Source organism: Pollicipes pollicipes, unplaced genomic scaffold (genome assembly GCF_011947565.3).
Source record: "Pollicipes pollicipes isolate AB1234 unplaced genomic scaffold, Ppol_2.1 Scaffold_4002;HRSCAF=4701_pilon_pilon_pilon, whole genome shotgun sequence".
Taxonomy (NCBI): domain Eukaryota; kingdom Metazoa; phylum Arthropoda; class Thecostraca; order Pollicipedomorpha; family Pollicipedidae; genus Pollicipes; species Pollicipes pollicipes.
The window spans coordinates 8,993,166-9,017,838 of record NW_023596420.1 but is presented as its reverse complement, the minus strand read 5'-3'; the positions used below and the strand labels follow the sequence as shown (position 1 = coordinate 9,017,838).

At 54.4% G+C, this 24,673-nt stretch overlaps 1 protein-coding gene across 1 annotated transcript in view; it reads left to right on the top strand.

Annotated features, from left to right (window-relative positions):
- Positions 1 to 3,830: 3,830 nt before the first annotated feature.
- LOC119093571 (equilibrative nucleoside transporter 1) overlaps positions 3,831 to 24,673 on the top strand; it is a 32,169-nt gene continuing 11,326 nt past the window's right edge. Inside the window, exons 1-2 of the mRNA XM_037216540.1 lie at positions 3,831 to 4,039; positions 7,888 to 7,969. Coding sequence (XP_037072435.1) covers positions 3,918 to 4,039; positions 7,888 to 7,969 — 204 coding nt within the window. The 5' untranslated portion in view covers positions 3,831 to 3,917. The remainder of the gene's footprint in view (positions 4,040 to 7,887; positions 7,970 to 24,673) is intronic.

Sequence of the window (24,673 nt, the reverse complement as noted above, 5' to 3'; positions counted from 1 at the left end):
GGGAGTTTCCCTTTTCTAGACAAAAACTGGCCAATGGATCGGGTCAAGAAAATGAAACAATATTTTGTTTGATGCAGGTTCGTCAAAACTGCCCAGATAGGAAGAGATTCACAGCTCTGTGAAAATTAGGCCTTTAGCGCGTGTATCTTAGTACTTAGGCTTGGACTGGCCTTGAATGATACCTGAACTGTGGGATGGCAAGACTTGAATGACTGCGGCATCAGCATTCCTGAATGGCCTTGGAATAGGCTGCGCAAAATGGTCTGCACATCTTGGAGACGGTGTAGCTCAGAAACCGGATAATTTTATCGCACAATTTTTTCCATAAGTCACACCGATACTACTTGGACATGATACAAAATTCACCCAATCCATGGCTTGATATGAGATGATATTCGCCCATTCCATGCGCCATTCACGCATTGGACAATTCAAGTTTGCGCTTCTTCATAATTAAAATAACTCACCTTCGTTGCCAAACTTGCAGGATATCTTAGTAAACTTGGTGGCAAACATCGGTTTCACTACAGTTGATTCTATCTATCATATATGATGCTTACCTCAGCAACTTCAAATGGGGAACAACCCCTTTAACAATGGATTCAGCGCTGTGACAGTCAGAAAAGGAAAAACCTACTTCGAAGGCCTTGGTATCAGTGTCAAAAAGCTGGAGCGATGCACGCAGCTAATGAAAACATCTATAATAAAGTGAAAGAAAGGATGGGTGAAATCGAACAGGCACACGGCGAGGTTTCTGTCGGCAAACGAGGAGTGGCTGAAGACAGAAGTCTTGCTGGAAGAGCTCTCAGCTTCATCCACCCGTGGTCGGCGCACGGGTGGATGGAGACCGCCTCAATGCAACGATGTCCACTCTGCAAGGTAACGCCAAAAAGGTGTGCGATCTCCAGTATGTCCGGTAACTTGCAGTCGACAAAGGCCACTTGCAATTGGGTCTCAGCGCTATGCACTCCTGGATCCGGTTTTCGAGTGCATATTCCACATGAGCTGCCGCCTTGACCTACAGAAGAGGCAGATCAGGTCAAAAGGCTTTAAAAGGAACATATGCAAGAGAAGGAGAAAACAGTGCCAGCAGCGTTTTGGGAGAGGCTTCGTCTTCATGCAGACCAGCCGAGAGTTGGAAGAAGCGGCTTGTCAAGCGACGGCAACACAGCCCGGCTGGCCTTCGCAGAGGAAGCGACCTTCGCTGAGATCATCTGGTCGACGAGTACCTAATCCGACACCTACATGCTGTCCTGAAAGCCATGGCATCCGGAAATCAAATAGACGTTGAGAATTTCGGTGCCTACTACCTTGAACCAGCCAAACTATATGTGTATATGTATCCGTGGTATCCGATCCCCGTGTCTGTGCACCGAGAAGTTCCCCATGGAGCGGCTGTCATTGACGCACTGTCATTGCCACTCGGACTCTTCAGTGAGGAGGCACAATAGTCTCGCAATAGGGATTTACGGGCGTGCCGTGTGGGACACGCTAGAAAAGGCTGTCGCCTGCATAACATCGCCCACCAGTTCGGACGCCTACTGGTCAATAGTGACCCTGTGATCAACTCGCAGGCGATCATTGCACGGACTCAGAGGGCTACCAGGGGCAAGAGAGCGCTGTCGAAAAAGGCACTCGCCCTTCTACAAGACCCTCCCGGAGCCTCGTCATATATACTTAAATACGATGGCAACGACGCTGACTCCGACTAGACGAGTAAGAATGAGCATGCATATTTGATTGGTCTATTATGCCCGGTCAACATAAACCATGTGATGATTTTGATCGTCAGTAGTTTGGGAATATTGCTTAACTCAAATTCAGCGCGTAAAAATATTATGCACGCGCAATTTACTCAAAAGTAAATTAGCAGAGATATCATGCTAGGTCAATGGCGTAAACCTGACCTTTTAAAACGTCAGTAGTTCAACATTTGCGATACAAATTGCGTGCAAATTTTGATTCTGCCTAGGAAAGTGGTCTCAAACACAATTTTTTAGCAATTCATCTTCACTCACTGCATTGACCCCACCTTTGAGGGCAATTTGGCTCACGTGCATTGGTGGCCGTTCTTAGGAAGTTTCTGTCGGGTCTCAACAACTAGAGCGGATGACGCAGGTCGCAAGACAAAATGCACGGCGTTAGGCAAATGTACGGGCTACAAATTACTAAGATATTGATAACTCAGCAACCCGGTCATTGACAAACAACAATGTTCGGCGACGGAGTTTGGACTTTGGTGAAAGAGGAGACTGTGCTAAAGCTCTTTGATTAGAAATCAGTGCCCAGCAACGCTAGGCACTGTGCTTAAGCTCTTTAATTTGCATATGATTTTGAACTCAAGTTCTGTAAACTGAACACCTATTGCTGCTTTATTGTTGGACACGTCTTCAGCATGTGGGACAGCATGGGAACAAACGTTTGTTTCATTCCGACAGGCGACACGCCAAAACATTTTTAGACCCCGCCGATCTCGAATAGGCAGATCTGGAGCCCGACTCAGCGGTAGTCGTCATATCGGCTAAGTCGAAAGATCCCAATACAGTCTATGGGGAAAATTGTCATTTGCTGCTCGCTTCCACCTGTCATGTAAAATCGCGACAGGCGTTCCGCAGAAGATAATTTCTAAAAACAAAACAATGGAGCAAAACTTCGGTGATTTATCATAGACGCAGTGATGACTCAACGCATAGATGCAACACCAGCACACCGACATACCGAGTCTCTTGGAGGTTTTCCTGAAAGGAGGTGCCATGACGCCAAACGTGCGTGCTGTTGGCCAGATGGTCCCATTTTGTCTCGCAGTGACGGCGTTTCCTGCGCATTGTCTTTTAGGTTGGCCGTTAGGCGAAATTGCGATCGTTATTGATAGGCTGGTAAGTAAACGAACGTCTGATAAATATCATCTTGTATACTTAGCTTGATAGGTGCACCCAAGAAGCGTGTAAGTACATGAACGTACTTGTACGGTATGCGAATGCTCCACGTGACTCCACTATGACAACAACAGCATCGGTAGAAGGCGGGAAGATTTCGGCCAGTTTTGGCATTTGTGCTGCTTCCGCTTGCGCCGAACTACGTCTGTTAAGCCTTTCACAACATGCTGTCAGCGGAATGGATACGCCTTTTCTTTCACACTGCTCTATCATCTATTTATATACTCACCCGGGTGTCTTCTGTGATTGGTTGGTTAAAAGTTTCTGGCAGTTTGAATAAGCAGAGGGTTGTGTAGTGTCGTCGGTCTTTTCGAGAAAGGATGCGTGCGTGACAGCCAAATTTTCACCTACACAAAACATGCTGTATATAGGTGCATGCTAGTACCACATAATCATACTAGAAATAAGAATCATCATCTCGGACTGAATGTCTCACGAGACACCAATAGGTATGCGTGGCTTTGGGCATGCGTCAGCGCTGGCGTAACCTTTGGCGATTTTAGAACGGGCAGATGCATCTTTTACCTCCTTTGCTTGCAGCGACGTAGCAATATTGCCATTTTTCCGGAGTGTGTGATGGGGAGGGGTATCTACTGACATGCGTAGCCGCCGGCTGTATAGTCCATTGTCAGATGCCTAGTTATTTCTGTTTCGCCGATTGCTATTAGCAGTAGCGATGACGTGTGCAGGATCGTACCGAGTCGCGGTCGGTTAATGACCGCGCCGCCTCAACAGCTGACTGTTCGCGCCGTGTTGGTCGCGCGGGCGCGTCGTTCGACCTTCACCTACCCTCCGGGCAGTCGGCGGCGGCGCGCGCCTCCTGCTGCCGACGCTGGCCGCCGGGCGGCGGTGGCGTCAGCGGCGCGCAGCTCTGGCGAGCGCCGGAGGCTCCCCCGCCGCCGGCACTCGTGCTCCGGCAGCCGAGGGCTCCGCGCGCGCCCGACGCCAGCGTGTCTGTAGCCGCGACCGAAGCCCGACGTCATGGGAGCCGAGTCGCCCGAGGACGAGACCGTCAGCGATGGAAGGAGCGGCGCCGGCTCCGCCCAGCGCCTCAAGGAGAAGGAGGTGGAGGCCATGATCGAGACGTCCGGCGAACCGGACGCGTAAGTGTCAGCCGGGGACAGTGGCATGCGGAATTCTGACATAGACTTTGTTTTTTCTGTTTGATTGAAGGAACAGAGTAAAGTATTTTGTCGGCAGTGCTGTATGTTAGTCGTCACCTAGCGTTACGGTCCGCTCAGCCAATATGTGTTCAGTTTGTGTCCTGCGTGTGTTGCTTTGCGTAGAAGAATCTTCAAAACAGCTCTTTGTGAACATGTTTTGAAAATGGTGAGACTGATGCTGAACATAAGACCATTAGGCCAGTGCTCATGATAAGGTAACCAAACCTCAAGCTATGCACTGCCTAGCATTTTGCTATCGTGTGATGGGCATGGCGAGGGAAGAAAACCTCGTGATCTTGGTATTCTCCCCTGCCCCAGCATTTGAGTCAATTTCGGACGGTTGGCTTGGCTGAAGTTTCTGCGTTGTGGAAGTCTGCTACTCCGGGAGCTGCATGATATAACGAGACCCCCTTTAAAGCGAGAATCAAAAACCGTGAAATTTCACGTTTTTCCCAGAAAATTATTTGAAGAATTTCACGTATCGTATCTACTGCTAAAGCTGGGAACTCGTGATTCCCAGGCCCTTTGCGAAGCGTCAGCCAGATGTGCGCGGTATTTCCAGAAAGAGGAACTCCCTCAAGGTTCCGGCATGTTTGGCCTTGGCGTCCATGATAGTAGCTGGACAGACCGAAACATTTCACGTATACAGAGGACGCAGAACATACCCATGGTGTATAGGATGTCTCACGGAATGTTTTAGTTGAAAGATGCGGAAACCAGCCTGATTCACGTGCTTTTTGTCGCACCGCCTACATCTGAAGACTGTATGCCTTACAGCTGGGTGGGAAGCGTGCGTGGATGCACTTACCACCGCGCCATCTCAAAGCCCTGATTGGGGCTTTATTTCTCCGTTGTATTACCCTTCGATATTCTGAAACAGCTTACACGCATGATTTGAGGGCTTTCCTTTGCGTCGAGGCCGATGTACCTAGTCCGTCGGAGCTCATCCGACCTGTTAAAACTGGAAATCAATCTTCACAGTCAGCTAAACGGGTGCGGTGTACCATTCATGATCGATGCTTGACAGATGGACCGCTGTCAGGCCCAAGGAACGACGCTTTTCGTGACCCTTTACATGCTCAAGTGAGCCTGTGAGCGCCTTAAGCTGCACTCCTGACACTTCTCTTCACTCGGTCGCTTTTGCCAGCTTGGCGATTCGACTACCTCGCGTTTAAAGAGCAAATGGACAGCTCGGTTGATCCCAGCCAGGCCGCTGCGCAATTTGCTGCTGCGCCTCCGACTGTCGAGCATATCCATGGTGTTGTCCCTGCGTCCTGTTGTGTGAGATTACGGGTGCGGTGTGGACGCGTCGGCCTCTAACAGTTGACTCTGCGGACGTCGCTATCGGCGCGCGTCGGCCAGCGACCGATATAACAGCGCAGCGTGGCCAGGAGCACCCGCCGATACACCGGCTTCGAGTGGTTCGCGTCGGTGCCGTACCTGGACGCCGAGCTGACGTACTTGGGACTGCGATGACGTTTACGACGGAGTCCGATGCCTACAGCTTTCATGATTGCGCTTGGGAGTCTCCTGGTACGAGAATATAGCTCCTGGTAGAGGGAATACTTGAACATACTTTCGGCAACCTTTGTCCTGACATGACTGTTCTCACATGACCGCCGCCCTCAGCCTGGTCAGCTGCGGTGGCCAATGCCGTGCTGCGTTGCAGGGACCGCATCCCTGGTCGTCGGTGTTATTGCTGCCGCGCATGGCCATGGTCACAGCCATGACGCGTGGTCAAATTAGTTTTATCGTAGGTTCACGAATCGGTTCTAAAAAGGTGGGCTTTCTCAGGCAAAGCGGAAGGCTTTGAACGCGCGAGTGAAGTGAATTTACATAATTGTTTCGCGAGTCGGTTCCGAAAAAGATTAATGTTCTTCAACGTGGAGTGGTCACGTCATTATCACTTTTTGCTCCGTTTCGATTCATCTTATTGCAAACTAGGATCAGTGGCCTCTGGCGAACAGCATGCACTCAGGTGCAATGCTGGGAACCGTTACTTTTCCAGGTCAGGGACGTTTTCCGCCTGATCCCGGAGTATGTGCTGGCTGTCATCTAGCGACTCGGGTTTTTCACAGCACTTTACTACGATACGGTGGCCGAGGACAGAGTCCGACGTTGCGTCATGTCAGCTTTCGGGGATGTCACGCCCATCTGCAGTGGCAGCTCGTCACCTTCCGCCTGGATACACAGTTTGGCTCAGGACTGAGAAACGCCCCTCCGCGTCGCACGGTCATTACCGGCAAAAACGCCGGCCTGAATGTTTTGTATATGTTGTCTTGTGTAAACGGGCATGGGGCTGACGCCAGGTTTGGCCTCCGGATGCCACAACCGGCAGCTCTGGCGTTGTTTTTCGCAGAGGGGGGAGGGGCTCGATGTTTAGGTAGCGACCGCCCTGCTGGTCAGCAGATCAGCTCGTGCGATGATCTGGTAGGTCTGCCTGAACGCTTTCTAATGTGCTTGCGGTAAGCTTTGAAGGATGCCTCAATGCGCATTTGAAGCACCTCCTAAGGGATGGTTACAAAAGCATGTCACGGTATTGCAAAATTGTTGAAGTTAGTAATATCCAGTGAGTTTGAGCCGCCTTCCTTGTCTCTCAAACGCACTGCGTAATCCTATGGGGACTCGAAAAAGCCAGCGTTAGCGTTGTTGATTTAATCAGCTCTGAAGGCATGAAGTTCTGGTATGTTCATGATTTGGTCGAAGGTGGAGCTACCTGCATCCACCTTATCACACTGCAATCCATCTCTGTTTAGAACGTGACCCTCTGCGTACATATCACTTCCGCGTACACGAAAGCCTTCATGGAACCAACTGGAAGCATCAGTATCAGATACACTGACACCCAGTATCGAAACAAATCAGTCTGTTCATTTGTGTAACTGCTCCTACTGGACACCAACGATGAAGACACCATAGTTACCCTGAATGTCACCTATCACGGCATATCTGATACCCGGTTACAGCCCTCGGATTTTTAAAAAAGAAAACGAATGTGCACATGTATGTGTGTGGGGAGGGATAAACGCAGTTTTAATGGCGTTTCTTCCCATGCAGCACCGCAGCGCTGGCATTGTTTAACAGTTATAGATGTGGGGGGAGGGGTGGGGGGGGGGGAGGAGGAGGAGAAGGAGGAGGGGTGGGGGCTCCCGTCATCCTTGCCAGATTTGCCGGCTGCCGCCTGGTGGCACGTTTGACTGGCAGCGAATGCAGCTGACACCGCAGCAGCCGAACTGCGTCTCAATACCGGAGCCCCCACGACGGCGGGGAAGAAGCGAGATCCTCGGGGCCGGGCACCACGGTGACGACGGGGGAGGGGAAGGGAGGGGGGGGGGGGGGTGCTTCATCCCACGCCGGCCTACTACGGCTCAGCTGTCCGAGTACGGCATCGATCGCAGCGTCATCAGCGTGGCCAGCGCCCCGGAGGCTGCGTGGCCGCCGCGTGCCGCCGGACCGAGTCGGCGCGATGGGGCGCGTGGGGCCGGCTGGACAGCCCGACTCCACGGCTCAGCCGGAGCCGTCCGGCTCCGATCCTGAGCACAGCGGAGCGGCGGAGCACCCTTCCCCCCGGGCACAGGACCACCTGCCGGCTGCCATCTCCCCGGCGGCTGGCTGCCAGGAGATCTCCAGGTCCGCTCGTCAGCCGGCCGGTCGACTGGGGCACCTGCGACGGCCGCTGTGTTGGCGCGCGTGGGCAGTGGGTGTCATCCATGATATGTGGTGGACACGCGCCTCCGGACAACGACACCGGGCCACGCCGGCTGACGCCGCGTGCTCGTGTGTTCCAGACCTGCTATCGTGTACTTCATATTCTACCTGCTCGGCATGGGGACGCTGCTGCCGTGGAACTTCTTCATCACCGCTGACTCGGTGAGCACAACACCCTCCAGGCGGCCGTCACATTATTGTCAGCGGCGGTGACGAACCGACTGTAGGTCGACGAAACAGCTGTAGGTTGACGAACCGAGTGAGCTCCATGGAGAACAGCTGCTGTGCTCTCAAGAATGCCGTGATCATGGCCGCTTCGCAAAGAAATTTGGGACACACCGCATTTGCCACACATAATTGGTTTAGATTTTCTGCACAATCACGTTCACTGCTTATGATGACTTTTCGCTAAATGATCACCATAAGCATCGTAATGCGAAGGATGCTGAACAATTGCAACATTTGGCTCCAAACCTGTGTACAAATATGATATATACCAAAGTAGTATATACATGTGCATATATATATATATATATATATATATATATATATGTATTTCCAAAGTTGTAGATGACAGCATAGGCTTGTTGTGTATATCTACTTCTTCAAATTTTCGATCTGGCGAACACACTTTCTGTTATGTGGCTCAGTGAGATGCATTAATTCCCAATTGTTTGCAACGTTTCGTCCGGCATAGGACAATATCAGGTTATTACAAGCAAACGCAATATTCAAATCACACTGAATTATGGTTTGATCTACTTAATGTCCAGTACAATCATAGTTAGACATGAATTCAACGAAGGGCGACCGCAGGATATTTCGTAACGAACCGATCACGGTGGTTCGGACAAAACTATGGCCAACTCGCGCAAACTCGTCGAACCTGCTCCATATATATATATATATATATATATATATATATATATATATATATATATGTATATATCATGCATCAAGTGAGAAGTGCCACCCGAAGTGTCAGCAAAAAGCATTAAACATCGTTGAAGGGCGTGTGCTGGCTGTGCGCCTGGCTGTGCCATTCGTTCTTGGGGTATCACGACTTCGCCAAAGCCATGATTTGGTCCCGTTGCGTCAGGATGCGCATGACGCAACGGCCAGACCGATGGACGTCAATCTGGTCATGCCTGGACATGCTACATCTGTCGTTCCCTGGTGGTCCCTTATGCAATTGCATAGTGATCGAGGGAAAAAGTTGCATCTAAGCTGACGAACTGGAGTGCTTTAGTCCTACTAAGGTTTTGGTTTGGGACATTTCTTGCCGTACTAGAATCATCCCATCTCAGTTCGAAAGCTGCTGTACAGGTGTGGCATTCGTCTGAACTTGCGCCAAGGACAGGTGCATTACCGCGTTTTCGGAATGTACCGGACCTGGTTACAAATGGCACGTGCGCCTCCCATCGCCAAGCGTGCCAGCCCAATGCAAGGCGGCGCGCGTCTCTCAAGGCGACTTCGTATTCGCCTTTATATTTGCATTCAAACACACGTCGCTGTCTTGACGGACGTACCGGGCACGACTCCGTTCTCAAACGTTGACGCGGTCCGCCTGGAAATGTTGGCATCAGTGCTTCTAATGGATTAAGCCCCCAGGACTCAGTCTTATCCGACGGATCAGCTTTTAATGCAGCGCTTCAAGTATTACTCAATCTATCGCTCCATCTGCGAATACAATCCAGCTGATTCACAGCAATATATTCGGCGATTCCATGGCCCATCCAGTCCAGGTGATGAAAGCATAACTTGACGTTCGTCATTTCAATCCGTTTGATTCGTCTCGGGATAGTTCATGCATTCTTGAATCGAGTCCTGTCTTAATCGACCTGTCTTCGAAACGTCCTGGTCCACTAGCCTCCATCGGCAAATACTATCAGCTGCCAACAAGTGGCTTGGCATGAAATGCGGATATTTTCGGATTTTCTGTGATATCTATTTTTTGAAAAGCATTATTTTTTTGCCGAGACAACAGCATATAATGGCACTGGCACCCACGTCCGTTCCTGTGTACATGTGATCACCTGCCGCTGTGTACATGTAGTCACGTGTTGCCGAGCGCCGTAGTTGGCTCGTCCATCTCTCCCACATATGTTGCATGCTACATATCCGCGCTGAGACCATTTTGAAGTATAGAGTGACATAAGGCAGCCCGAGCCATGGCGAAGCGGACCCGACTAGTGTACGACTGAGACGCAAGACGTGTGCACACAAGGCCGCCGTCCAGCAGCCTCAGCATCGCATGACTATCGCGCGTAGCTGGGTACGCGCTACCGAGCACAGGGCATGGACCGGTTAGTTTTATTACGCATCGTGTCATTTCTCAAAGGCAGTCTGCGCCAGGAACTTCGGATTTGGCTTGAGGTAGCCAACAATGACGGTGTCAAGAAACTCCGGGCAAGGCAGTAACGACGAGAGCTTACTGACGTATTGGACGGCAGCTTTTATTTTCGTACATATGCCTCCCCCTCTTCCACCCCGGCAGTTTTCTACTGGGCTTCGGAATTTATTTTTTCAACCGGGCCCACTCCCGTTCCAAAACATTAAATGGTGTTGGGATCCAGGGGGAGGGGGTAGCTGGCTTTTCAATTAGAGAAGCTCTAGCTCCTCCCCCCCCCCCCCCCTCCTTCGCTCACTACACATTGACGACAAAGTGGGTCAAATCCTTGGTGAAACCCATTTGCTGGCTTCATCTTGGGTAGGTTTCGTCATTTTTAAATCTTCAGCCCCCATCTAATTTTGCGAAACCACTTCCCTGTGGAATCCGTGCATTGTTTTAGGTGGGGCACTTTTTTAGAGATGCATAATTTTAGAGCTTTCCGACATTACATGCATTGGTCTTTAGATAGATAGCTGCTATCTCTTTGTGACGTAGTGCTGAAAATACACAGGGGCTCAAATTGTTTGGACAACCGCGCTCTTACGCAAACCTAACACGGCCTCGTGATTTTCCGTCTGTTGGGGATAATGCTTTCTGTGGTGCGAATGCAGCCATAGCCGATGCATATGAAGTAGACGAATTTGAGTCCAAAGCGAAAATGTGCGCATTGTGAACGCGTAGTTTACATTCAACAACAAAATGTTGAAAATTGGAAAGTCTGAGCATACAAAAAAAGAATGTCCAAAAGAGAAATCATACACCTGGTCAGGGCCTGTTACCATCTGAGCCAGCAGAGTGCCAAGGATGCTTTTCTATTTTGCCGATCGCAAGAGGCCCAGCCTGCTGGTCTCATGGGTGCGCCCTTGACCAACAAGCTGGCCACGTGAATGTGAATGTGAATGTGCTGCGTGGAGCGTAATTAGCCAGTATCACCTGGTGTGATTCTCAGCCAAGGCCGCGTGCACGTATAGTTGCGCTACGTTTGAAAACCGAATCCAACAAGTGGATACCATTGGCGCGTGCAAACTATGCGTCAATGTTTAAAATCTCGGACCGGAGCCGACGGGCGGGGTGCCGCCGGCGCGTGCAGGCATGCCTCATTGGTTTAACATGGGAAGCGTGAAATCCGCAAAATGACGTCATTCACTGAAGCGCGTGGCGACAGCTCGGTAACGGGAGGCCGTAGCAAAACGGGATCAACACGTTTAAACGCGTAAAAGGACGGGAAATCGCGCAAGCGAGAATGCGGATCGATGCGCAAGTGGCATACTTGAGCTCGTGCGTGAAGAACAGACTCGACGGTTTCGAGGCGTTTTTCAGGATTGAGTCAGATCTCAATAATCCGAGCAAATAACGACGCGAAACCAACTGCGACGTCCAGGCGTACGTCCCGCCTCTAAATCAACTGCGACATCCAGGCGCACGTCCCGCCTCGAAACCAACTGCGACGTCCAGGTGTACGCCCCGTCCTCGAAACCATTGCGACGTCCAGGCGCACGTCCCGTCTCGAAACCAACTGCGACGTCCAGGCGTACGTCCCGTCTCGAAATCATTGCGACGTCCAGGCGTACGTCCCGTCTCGAAACCATTGCGACGTCCAGGCGTACGTCCCGTCTCGAAACCATTGCGACGTCCAGGCGTACGTCCCGTCTCGAAACCATTGCGACGTCCAGGCGTGCGTCCCATCTCGAAATCAACTGGGCAGCCCTTGACCAACACTGGCGCCATAGTGAATCTGGGTCATTGCGTGAACATCATCAGCCCACCACCATCTTTCTCAGACAAGACAGCCTGTGGTCGCATTAAATCTGGAACCAATCCGACTAACGAGCGCCGCCACCGCGTGCAAACCATTAACTGATATGGGGGTGACCAGCTTTGCCGTGCTGTACGCGCACCGAAGTGATCTGCTAAAATATCGACCAAGACGACTGAAAATAAAGTAAAGCTGGGTCAGCTTCAAATGAAACACGCTGAAATAACCTACATCAAGTTAGCACTTTAGAACCTGCATAACCTGCGTAACCTGCGTAAAGATCCCTCGAAACCCCATACGTTCTGAATCGGCGTGGCGAGAGGAAGGTTTGTGTCGTACTGAAGTCCAGATCTGCCCAACGCGCGTGGTGGGCGTCAAAAAACGTGCCCATAACAACCCGATAGCGTAAGCATTAGCGACGGTCGGCTCCGCGCCCTTTGACGGTTATCAGCAGCGAGGAATGTCGGCTGTCGCGTACTAATCGATTGCACATCTGCTGGTTGCTAGGAGACGGATAGAGTGAAAACCAGAACACAACGACGAGTAGAACTTAACTAGACAAAGTTACTGGTGGTTCTAAAATGGCTCTCCTGCGCGGCTGTTTATACGTAGTGTCACATAAATTACAGCGTGACAAATAATAAGTGACGAGCAGAACACCAGCAAGGATCTCACTGTCAGCGTCTGCGCACTTAAGCAGATACAACACATCTGGACAGGTCGCCAATCAACTCCGACAAGAAGGCAACGACCAGAGCCAGAGTCGAGATAGCCAAATCAAGCTTCGCTACGGCGAACACATAGCATTTAGAGATGGCCTCCTGGCCAAGGTCCTGTCGGCCTTGAGGAATGGTGTTATTACGCAGCCTGGTTCAGCGAGCGGGTCATCATCGCACCGAAAACCTTGCCGCTGGTGGCATGAGCTTGAAACTTCTGGAGAAGCAGCGTGGAGGGACAAGAACCTGCAGGTCGGTGGACGCTGTCCCAGACTTAGGGAAGGTTGTGGATTACCCAGGTCTAATGTCACACAATTTCGTATTGATGCAAGCCGCGCTATCATGCTTCCTGGATCTAGATCCTGGATCCAAAGCTCTGCAATGGCGACCATTTTGAGTTGCTCGAAGGGGAATGTGATCTCACTGGTGAGTCAGCTTGTGAAGCAGCGATTCAGCAGGATGGGGCCACCTGTTCCACGTCAGAGACCCTTAAGGGGTAATCTGAGACCAGGCTGTAATTTTGCTGATCGTGTACTACCGTCTGTCTTCGGTTTCTTTGAAGTTGAACGCTCTAGTGATGGGGTAAATTGAGAAACTAGAGTCAATATATCGCTCAAGTAAATCATTGACGGCTGGAAATTGCGTGCAAGGTTATCCCATTATTAAGTAGAAGTAGAATCATGAATGCCCAATATGTAAGTCAAATAAATTTCCGATCATACCGAATGCAACTATCTCAAGTCGTCCCTTTGCAGCACACCTTTCATCACTGTGTGCCCACCACCAGGCATCCCAGCTAATATATGAAGAGCTTGAATTTGCACGACGCTCCACGGCGCATTCATGCTACTCTAGGCATCGCGGCATATTTGTGCTGATCATCTCAAAACCTCAATTTAATGCTTCTCAGGCTTTTACAGCGTCCTGATATGACTATCGTGAACACAGGGTGTGTAGGCAAGTTCAACCAAGGTCAGGATCACGGGATGACCCTAGATGACTTCAAGTACTTACCAGGAACGGCAAAAGATGTAGATCGCGTAACAGTGTTTTTCCCCATCTCGAACTTCTTTGTGGAATGAGGGGAGTGTGTGTGGCGGAGGGAGGGGGGTGGGGGGGGGGGGGGGGGGGAGGGCTGGCGCCGTGGGAGGCGGCTAGGTTGTCGAAGTTGGCGACTGGCGACGTTAAGGTACGACCGAACGTGACCTTTGTCCACATGCGCATGAGCTCTTTAACTGCGCCTGGAGTCTGGGTGCGGCTGAGGGCTGCCGGAAGTTACTGATCCCTGACGTGTAATCACAGCATGGTGCCTCCGCCGTCCCTGACGTAACACATGCCCCGCTTGGGCATCCGCTGTGTATACTCTGTAGGCAGGATGGAGGCGGGGTAGCTTTCAGTTCAACATAAGCCTTTTGATTTATAGCATCTGGGTACTAAATGCAGACGTGACTGGCAGGGCGAGCTATCTTCTGGTGGCTGTACATTTGTCCATCAAGTATGCTGCTAAGAACGTAAAAGACGCGCGGTTCTAGCCACCGCCATACCTGCCTGTTGCTTGGGAACCGCCCATCTGTCCACCATTTGAGGTCTTTGTCAGACACCCGGCGCAGGTCTGCTGTGTGTGCATGTATGCGTGGTTTGAGTGTGTGTGGGTGTGAGTGTGGGTGTGGGTGTGGGTGTGGGTGTATGGGTGGGTGCGTGCGTGCGTGCGTGCGTGCGTGTGTGCGCGCGCGCGTGTGCGTGTGTGCGTGTGTTTGTGTGAGGAAGGAGGTATGTGGGTGTGAACGTGGAAGTGGGCGTGTGGGAGGCTGACTTTTTCGGGGAGACCTGGGAGGCCCAGCCGACTGACCGGGACTGTTTCGGGGGGGAAATGCACTGGCTGGATTCTGATTGGGAGCCGTCAGACGCCCACTCAGGAAATATAACCGAGCGTCTTGCAGCCAAGGTGTCGCAATCCGAACCCCTGCTATGCAAAACTTTCTCCGACGGCACTTGCGCTACCATCCCAGTGGAGCAGTTCCAGCCGAACGAGCAGCCCGAAATATTTTAACATGTCATGCAATGTCATGACAGGGCTATCCCGGCCGGCCCGACTCTCTGACGGCCACCTGCCAGTTGGCCGCCTCGGACATGGCAAATAGCGGAGCGCCGTGTCAGGGACGCGAGCCCGCGGTGTCTACCACTCCGGCGGCCGGTGTCAGGCGCCGACTGAGCCGCGTCAACAGCCAGGCGTCGCCGTGTCAGGGACGCGAGCCCGCGGTGTCTGCCACTCCGGCGGCCGGTGTCCGGCGCCGACTGAGCCGCAATCGACAGCCAGGCGTCGCCGTGTCAGGGACGCGAGCCCGCGGTGTCTACCACTCCGGCGGCCGGTGTCCGGCGCCGACTGAGCCGCGTCAACAGCCAGGCGTCACCGTGTCAGGGACGCGAGCCCGCGGTGTCTACCACTCCGGCGGCCGGTGTCCGGCGCCGACTGAGCCGCATCGACAGCCAGGCGTCGCCGTGTCAGGGACGCGAGCCCGCGGTGTCTACCACTCCGGCGGCCGGTGTCCGGCGCCGACTGAGCCGCGTCAACAGCCAGGCGTCGCCGTGTCAGGGACGCGAGCCCGCGGTGTCTACCACTCCGGCGGCTGGTATCCGGCGCCGACTGAGCCGCATCGACAGCCAGGCGTCAGGGGAAGAAGCGGGACGCGTGTCGGGACGTCTGGAGGGAGGCTTCCGACAGCGGGCGGCGCCTGCGCCTGAGGGCCGCCGGACCCGTCTGCCCGGCCCGGTCTGGACGCGTCCCGGCCCGACTGAGCGGCGTCAGCGGCATCAGGGCCGCTGCGCCGGACAGAGACCAGACGTGTGTACGCCCCGGCGGCTGCCGTCCGCTGCTGGCGGAGCGCCACGGCTGGCGCGGCTGGAGCTGCACAGGGGTACGCTTACCTTACCAGTCAGTATGTGTGCGCTCATGAGCGAAACCATGGGCACAGGTACGGCGGCCGCACGGAGGGGGTGAGTCAGCGGTTCAGGGGGAAGCCTGCGGAAGGTCGCTGGTTTTGCGTGGAAGAAAATATCAAACTCACATTGGTTTAACCGCCGAATTGGAAACGATTGGCTCAGTCAATAGCCGGAGGACAAGTGTATTCTGATACGGTATCTGGGTGATCTGGCCCGCGTCAAGGATACAGGCGGCAGGAGAGCGATAGTGGTCAGGCAAGCCATGCCGCCTCCGTCTTTCGTGACGTCATAGCTTTTTGAGAACACCATCCTGCCAGCACAGTATAAACGTGTCCAACCAGGAAATGCAAGTATGCACAATCTTGCTTTCAACGTTTTATGGGTTCTCGCAAAAGATCTTATTTTCGTTTCCAGTGCATAGCTCTTCTGGGCAGGCGCTAGTGACAGTCGGGCTCTGGAAGTGTCATGAAGTTGACCTGAATCTCACTGACATACATGGCGATGAGTTTCAGGTCAGGGTCAGAGACCAAACACACGTTTTTTTCCTTTTTAGGGTCCACCAATAGGCAGTCGACATGGCGTGCCTCTTCCACCATCTCAGCGACGCATATAGCGGCGTGTCATGACCTGCAATGAAACGTCGCGGTATGCCCTGGGAAGGATAATCTTTTCATTGGACGGAAAGAAACGCATTGCCAAAAAATAAATCGTACCCAATTATAGTTAAATGGGGCGTTAAACAAATTCGGAATCTTTGTTATAGCACACTGCCCCTTGTCCGTTCTTCAGTATTCTGAACAGGCCTGTAGCCAGAACAGTTCTGAGGGAGGCACCAGCGCCCCAACCAAAGTTGAACGCCTGGTTTGAAAACGATATTTTTCTGGGCTGGAGCCATTATGCTAGTTACAATGTGCTATCTTTTAACTTGGTGCATATCTTGGCGCGAGAAAGGGTTGCATTCAATGCTTTTAAAATTACCTTAAGGCCTTAAAATTGAAATACAGGGATTGCACGGAGCTGGCTGATGGCCGAGGGACGCTCCTCAGGTTCCAGAGGATGCACGGGTAACCGGTGTACCCGACTTTCAGGGGCCTGGTTCTGAGTGACTCTGTCCTGAGCCTACCCGTTTCAACGTGGCGAGGGGCTTTAGATGGCCATTGCAACGTTGCCATTTGTACATAATCCACGCAGAACGCAACTCCCTTTCTGACAAGCACTGCCTATCACCCTTCGACGGCTGGAAAATTCGGTTGATTTGAAACGTGATGTTCAGCACTATTTAGCGGCAGATTCGGTAATAAATGGAAGAGGTCAAAGACCTGTAGATCTCTTGAGACCACGCCAGCTCGTAAACCCACGAAATCCTAGTATGCCGATCCCTGCACAGTTAGTGAGCAAGGCTGCCGCACCCCCCCCCCCCCCCGCCCTCTCCCACTTGCACACTTTCATCTCAGTCTGAAACACCCTTTCATCTCAATGTTAATAATCATCGCGACCAGCATTAAAGCATCGAATACGAAACCTGGTAAATCAGCGGAGGAGGTCCAGGTGCGAGCATGCAGGAGAGGCTTCTTCATACACCGTCAGCTACACCCCTTTACGAGCGGAGCGAAATAGCGCACGCGCGAATCCATGCATCCTGTCTGATGGATGGCATGAAGGGACCGCTCGCTGCTCCGCGTGGCCGATGTGGAGAAGCTCGTTCACCAGCTGCTCACCGGCCGCCACTCCCAGAAGCACCGCGGCGCGGCGCTGCACGTGGCCGCGTAGCCGATGTGGAGAAGCTCATCCACCAGCGCTCACCGGCCGCCACTCCCAGAAGCACCGCGGCGCGGCGCTGCACGTGGCCGCGTGGCCGCCTGGTAGCCGCCTGCACATGCTGTCCCGCAGTGCATGCCTCTGTGCGGAACAGTGCAGCGGGTGAACGTTCCCTTGCTCCCGTGCCCCACGTGTCACGCCCCTGCACGTCCCCCCCCCCCGCCCCCGACTGGATCGAACTGACAACCAGTGAACAAGATCTAGATAGATTGCCTTTCCGGGAATAGATAGCGCAAAAGGCGCTGCAACATGCTGAGGTCCTATGTCGTTCCTTGAGAAAACGTTAACCTTGAGCTGCGCAACGCGCAATTGCGAAATGTAGACCGGCTTTTCACGCCACTGAAACCAAACTTATATCGTCGTAAATTATGAACACCATCTGGATGCAGCCCCTCGACGAAAGGAGGATCAAGCACAGCTCATAGGTGCACCGCCTGCTCGATAAGCCCGCCCGGCTGGGCCGAACGTGTGCAGTCTCCGCAGCAATACGGGGTGGGTGGGCTGTGGTCCACCCGCTTCTTTTTGAAGGCCATCACTGCGGTGATCTTCACAGATGTCCAGTGAGAAACGGTTGTAAAGAGAGTCCCGTCCGCCCATTTTTTCAACGTTTCCGCGCCTTTGACTCACGTAATGTTCGCACATCCTTCGTCCGGCTGCTGTCTGCCGGCCCTGGCAGCGATCTTCCCTCAGCCGTATGACTATTCCGCGCGAAAGAAGCTCCCCTCCCCCGCACCAGGAGGCTCGACCGCTCGTGGCTAACCCCATCCAGTGACGCCGGGGTGGGGGCGGTGCGCCAGCCAATCAGCGGGCGCCACACCCTCCCGCGTGGCGGTGCCGAGTGACGACGTGAGCTCGGCGTCCACCCGCGCCCCACGCCCCGCGCCGTGGCACCCCGGCATGCGGAGGCTCTCTCCGTCGCTGCAAGTGGCAGCCACGACAGCCTCCGGCGTCCGGGGCTGTCCCGTCGGCTGAGTTGCAATACTGCCTGCCGATGCGTTTGAGTAGCGGGCGGCGGGCCCTGGCTCGCGCCGGCGCATCGGCGGGCCGTGTGAGCGCGCTCAGCGGCGGGGCGCCGCCGCGACGGTGACGTCAGCGCCGTCGGGACCGACGATGAGCTGTTGTCTCGTCGGACCCCCGGGGCGCCCACTCCTGCCCACCCCGCCCGGTCGGCGGCGGGCGGGGCAGATCCGGCACCGGAGGCTCGCGGTCCCCGCCGGCCAGCGGACGGCGGCTCTCCGCACGGCAGCTGCGATAATTCACCTTCTAGACGCGTGGTCACCGGCAATAGTGCATGTGGGCTATACTGACTGAGAGTGTTTGGAGGACCGCCACAATAGTTATAATATATATATATATATATATATATATATATATATATATATATATATATATATAATATGATATTATATATATATATGCATGTGTATAATAGGTACTAATATGTACCCTAAATTGCTTAAATGAAGACCAAGGCAAGTTAATTATGTAATTTAGAAGCATACTCTGCATTTATTTTCCATTTATATTGCAATGTATGTATATTACATTCACACTGCACTGTACTTTCATAACATTTTGCACACATTTAATGCATGCATGCGCATACATTTCAAACATGCATACATGCACTTTCATTGAGGTAAGTTCATGGATGAAAATATAAATTCAGGCTATTGAAAAAGTAAAAAAAAAAAAACTATCGCATCGTGTTCCTAGGTGCCCGACGGCCAGACGACGCGTCCGTGGCAGCTGATGTCCGAGCCGAGCTGCGGGTGTATTATGCGCTGTGTTCCGCCGCCGCCGCCGCCGCCGCCGCCAGCTGTCCTGATCAACCGCGCTCCCCTCCGTCTGCCTCGTCTGTCCCTCCCCACAGCGGTGGTTGTCATAGAACGGGTCTGAAATTGCGGGGTGGGTTTTTCAACATAGGTCCGGGGTTATTTGGAGACCTGAGCTCTGTCGCATGCGCCTTATGCCCAATATGGAAAGCATTTCTGAACCCAGGAGGCCGGTCCCCCACCCGAGCTTCCTGCCCGGACGGGATCTGGCGAGCGATTTGAGCTGTGCTCTGATGAGGCTGAGAGGAGCCGAATCTATCGCGAAGCGAGCCTCGTTTTTGAAGTGCGCTCGGCATGCGAGGCCGCTGTCCGGCTGTGGCGGGCAAGGGGGATGGGCCGCACGGACGCTGTCCACGCGGCGTCGCCGGGCGGGCGGGCGCACCGAAGACAGCGGCTGGCCGGCCCGGACCAGCCAGCGGAGAGTGAACCGACGCTGACACCGGCGGTGGCTGGAGCCGCACATAGCGGCGGGCCGGCCCGGACCAGCCAGCGGAGAGCGGACCGACGCTGACACCGGCGGTGGCTGGAGCCGCACACAGCGGCGGGCCGGCCCGGACCAGCCAGCGGAGAGCGGACCGACGCTGACGCCGGCGGTGGCTGGAGCCGTGATTGGAGCTGGAGCCGTGACGCGATTTCCCCAACCACGCTCCCCACGTGCCCGGCTCAATTTCTGACTGGTGTGCGCGATTGTGACAGCATTTCTAGCTGAAGTGCGTATTGAGGAGGGCGGCTTGGCGCGACTGCGTGGTGTCGGAAGGGCCCCAAAATGGCGCGGTCAAACCATCATGAACGCCTCTTTCCATACAGTCATATGGGGTCAAATATAATATGGGTCGTTAAGCTTGGCGATGAAGTGAGAGTCATAGACCTTGTCTCGCAGTTCGTACGCTTAGGCGTGCCTGTTTAACCCACTCGGATGCTGCGGTGGTTTGTCGAGGTGGGTAGAAGCGAGCTTCCCTGGTCTGATTCCGGGAGCGGGGGGGGGGGGGGATGTTTTCCCTGTGTCTATTCTGCGAACACACCCCTGGCTCAACCGTCGCACTCGGATTCAGTCGGCCTTCATCTGTGACCAATTTTTCCTGGTGGGAGGGGTTCGATTACACTGCAGGAGCGCAGCCCGAGTAAGACCATCGGGAGATAATTCCCCCAGATTCTGTGACGCGCATGTATGAAACCAGATTGTGCCGAGGCACGTCTGGCCAGCTTCCCGCTATTGTTCTGCCTGCTGCGCTGTCCTGCTTGTGTGACAGTTGAGGCGTGGTCCAGTCCGCTGCTCTGCTCAGGAGAGTGCTGACAGGAAACCGGCCCGCTCTTTGGACTGCGCGGTGTTTGTTTCTGTAGGCTGTTGAGTCTGCCATGGGGCAAGCCTGGCTCAACTCGCCTGTGCCGATCGGCCGGTTAGCAGGCCGTTTTGTATCGGCACCGGGAGTGGTCCCTTCCGACACCGGTCGCTCGCCGCCCGTCACAAATGGGCAGCACGTACGGAGAGGGACGTTGGGATATACGTGAGATTCTGATCGTAGCGGTTCGCTTGATTACCTCTGGACAGCATGTGTTTCATGTCACGTCCGCTACGCAGGTTGGTGGGTGCGCCTCGTCGCACACATGAAAACTGTTGCACATGCTGTTTTCCGTCACATCATCGCTGTTTTTGCTTATAGAAATTTGCAGCGACTGTGACACAATTGTCTGAGACGGACAACCATGCTGAAAGGGTTCTGCGCATCCCACATTGATTCCGTATGACGTCACATCCAATCTTTGCCATCCGAGTTATTGATTTGCCGCGGCGTTGATTTTTTTTTTTTGTAGCCACTCGCAATGGCGTTCATTTGGTACTGAAGAGGAGCTATAGCCGAGTGTTGACAAACAGAATATTCGATTGAAAACGTGGTTTGATTAATGTGTAATTGGTTATCATTGTCCAGCATAGTGTGATCCCGACTTCTTGAATAGAACACCCGACACGCGTCCTGTATCTCCCGATTGTGTTATCAACAAGGGGCCGGCTGGCGGCAGTCAAGGACGCACGTGTGGGGCCGGCGGGGTGTATATCATCAGCGGCACTCTGTCGCGTACCATCCTTCAGCTTATCAAAGTAGAGGGATGGGGAGGCATGGCTTCCTGCACGCGGGTCACAAGACGCGTCGAGCTCGACTCGCCTTCAGCGCGCCTGTGAAGCCGCGCTGGACCCCCGCGCCTCACCGGGCCGGACGACGCCTCACCGTTTTCGGAGGCGCGCGCCGACGCAGATGACCCCATGACCTCGGCGCATGTCGTGAGGCGTGGCTGCACGGCAGAGGTCGTTCGAAGGACTGACGCCAGCCAGCCGACTGGCTGACGCTGGTCGGGCCTGGCGGAGGCGGCCACCGATCGATGGACGTTCTCGTCGCACCGGTTTTGCCGCCGCGCTCTGCGTCTGTAACTTTGCGCCGGAAATGGCGCGGCAATGCGCGGACAGAACCTCGGCCGCGGCGGTGTTTTGCCCTGTTCCGTGCGAAGCCCTATGCTTTTCACGGGACGAACGTTGGACGCGCTGTTGCGAGCGCACGCGCTGGACGCGAGGTGTGCTCGAAGTTACCGAACGGCTGGCTGAGCGCACGCGTTTGTGGTTATTGGGAGCCTCGCGGTGGGGGCGTTGGTTTCTCTGTGCGAGGCGGAAGCCCGCTGATGATTTGAATCGTTTCATTCCGTGCACCGCCGTAGGTACTGATTTCGAAGCTGCCAAACGTCACTGTGCCAAATTAGCCACACTAACCATTAATGAGCCCTTTAGCTTAGCACTCCCGTGATTCCACGCCCGCGCCCCTGCGCGTCTTACGGTCATATACCCTGTGAGATCAAACCAATAATTTCGACATCCAAGCTTTAGCGATCAATTGCATTCGCGCTGTCGCGGGAGGTGCTGGAGGGGGAGGGGAGGGAAGGGGGGGGGGGGGGCACAACAGGCCTTCGCGTGCCCTGCATTGGTGATGTCCCTAGGCCAGGGATGTCGCTCTGCTTCGGTCGCCGGCTGGAGATGCAGTGGGTTTCCAGCTCCACATCGCCCATACGCTGCCCCCTTGCGCTAAGGTGACCGGGCTGGCCAGCGAGGCAGCAACTCGGGAACGGTGACCCGGCGACTTTTCCCACGACCTGCGACAGCTCCGTCCCAGAGCGGGGAGGAGAGCGAGGATGTATCCAAGAGGAAGGTGGAGGGACAACGGGACACGGACCCCTTTCCAAACTGGGAAAAACCTGCTTTCACATCGCTCCCCTAAATTTAGTACATGGGACCGAATTAGTAGCTGTGGCTTCAAACGGAGACCGGCCCCTCTGGAGATCACATGTCGGGTCCGATGGAGATCACATGCCGGATGCTGGGCTCGGCCTGCGGCCGCTTGACTGGAGCTCGGGTGGCGCCGAGCCGTGCCATCAGCAGCGTCCGGGACGGGCCGGACTGCGGTGTCGGGTACAGGTGGCGCGCCGGTCGGCTGCACCGGCACGCACCGCGGCCGCCTCGCCGCCGGGGCCGCTGCCGACGGGACGCGCAGCCACTGCCGCTCCACTGCCTGGTCACCGAAGGGGGGGGGGCGACTTAGTCTGTCCGCAAACAAGGGCCGACCCGGGCACTATGGGGGCTGTAGTGAGGATGGTGGTGCAGCCTCGTAAAATCATCCAAGGCGTTGTAGGTGCAGATCATGGATTTCAGAAAAGATGCCTCGGTGGGTGGTGTTGATTGGCGACCTGATGTTGTATCTGATTAGCAGTTGACCCTTTCATGCCTGAGGTCGTAACTGGACTTCCGGTTTTACAGTTATCTATATGTGATTAGCATGCCATTACTGGAAGCTTACACCGAGGTCGAATAGCATATCGAAATTACTTCATTGGACTTCAAACACACTGCACCTGTAATGAAAAGCAGTTTCAATGTGTTGTGCACCCTGCCGCTGAGACTAGGACATGCCTTCCCGTCCCTCTGCGTTACCGCCGGGTGCGTTTTACGATTTATTTATTATACTCCTCATTAACTTCAAAGTCACTTCACTTCAGCAAGCATAGTGCCCTGACCGCAGTCTCCACTTCAAGCAGTGCTTCCTGAGGAAGTGCTAGCCTGCCGCGAGCTCAGAGGACGGAAGTCGCAGCTCAAGCCTGCTCCGGCTCCGGTGCGGCAGATGGGCGCAGTCATGGCGTCGCGTGGTCGGGGTCGGTCACGCCACCCGCGAGCCGGAGTCTGGCGACCTGTCTGAGGCTGGAGTCTGCTGACGTGTCTCAGTCTGGAGTCTGGTGACGTGTCTCAGTCTGGAGTCTGGTGACGTGTCTCAGTCTGGAGTCTGCTGACGTGTCTGAGTCTGGAGTCTGGTGACGTGTCTCAGTCTGGGGTCGTGTCCACCACGTCGCTCCCCGGGTTGTCCCGGTCACCAGGGGCGATCGCGTCAGATGACATGACGTGCTAGCGTGCTTGTGCTCCTGACTCATGGACATCATGTAATGGATCCGCAACCCGCGTCAGCTGGATGTCTCCCCCCCCCCCCCGCCACTCCCTGGGTGCGGTCGCTCCTGGACGGGCTGGCGGTTATCATGGCCGATGCGGTTGCAACAGGGGTTCCGATCCACGCCGCGGGTAGGTACTGGGAGAGCTGCACTGCACCAGCCAATGGTATTCCGAGGGTTAGGAGCCAGCAAAGAATATTTGACGGGTACGAATGAATTTCTGCCTGCATTGCATTGCGGTAGATGGCGTATGGCGTGGGGCAAAGTGGCATTTTCTGACTGTCACAAAGAATCAACTCGAAAGTGGGGGAATGTAAGCCGTCTTTTGGTATATTTCTTGTCTTTTGTCTACATGTATCTCGAGTGGTGTCCAATGAGCTCGAACGCTCGGGAATATAAGCCGCCTTTTGGTTGGTACATTTCTTGTCTTTTTTTTGTCTACAAGTATCAGGGGCGGTGTCTTGTCTGGGCCGCCGTCCAGTGCCCGGTGACTCCCCGGGGGCGACAGCAGACGTTACGGCCAGCTGCCGCTCCACATTCCACCTGCACGCCGGGGGTCTATTCCGGTGCGTGCCGCGTGGCCCACGGCGCTGGCGGCCGGCCAGCGGCGGCGGCGGCGGCGGCCGCCGCCGCCGCCGCCGCCGCCGGTCGGGTCGACCACGTGGCCGTCTGGCCGCCCGTCGGCGACGGCTCAGCGGCGCCGGTTTCCGCCGGGCGTACCGTCGGAGCACGTGGAGCGGCGCGTGCAGCGACGGCCGGCTTTTAGATGGCCTGGAGCAGATGACGCTGCAGGGCTCCGTGTCAGAGCGAAGGGATTACGAAATGGACACCGAATGGGCCATGGATGTATAAGGCCTGCATCGTGCGACACGCACGTGTTGGCAAGTAATGCTGGAAACCACGCACCGAGGTGGCGCCCATGCACCTCTACAT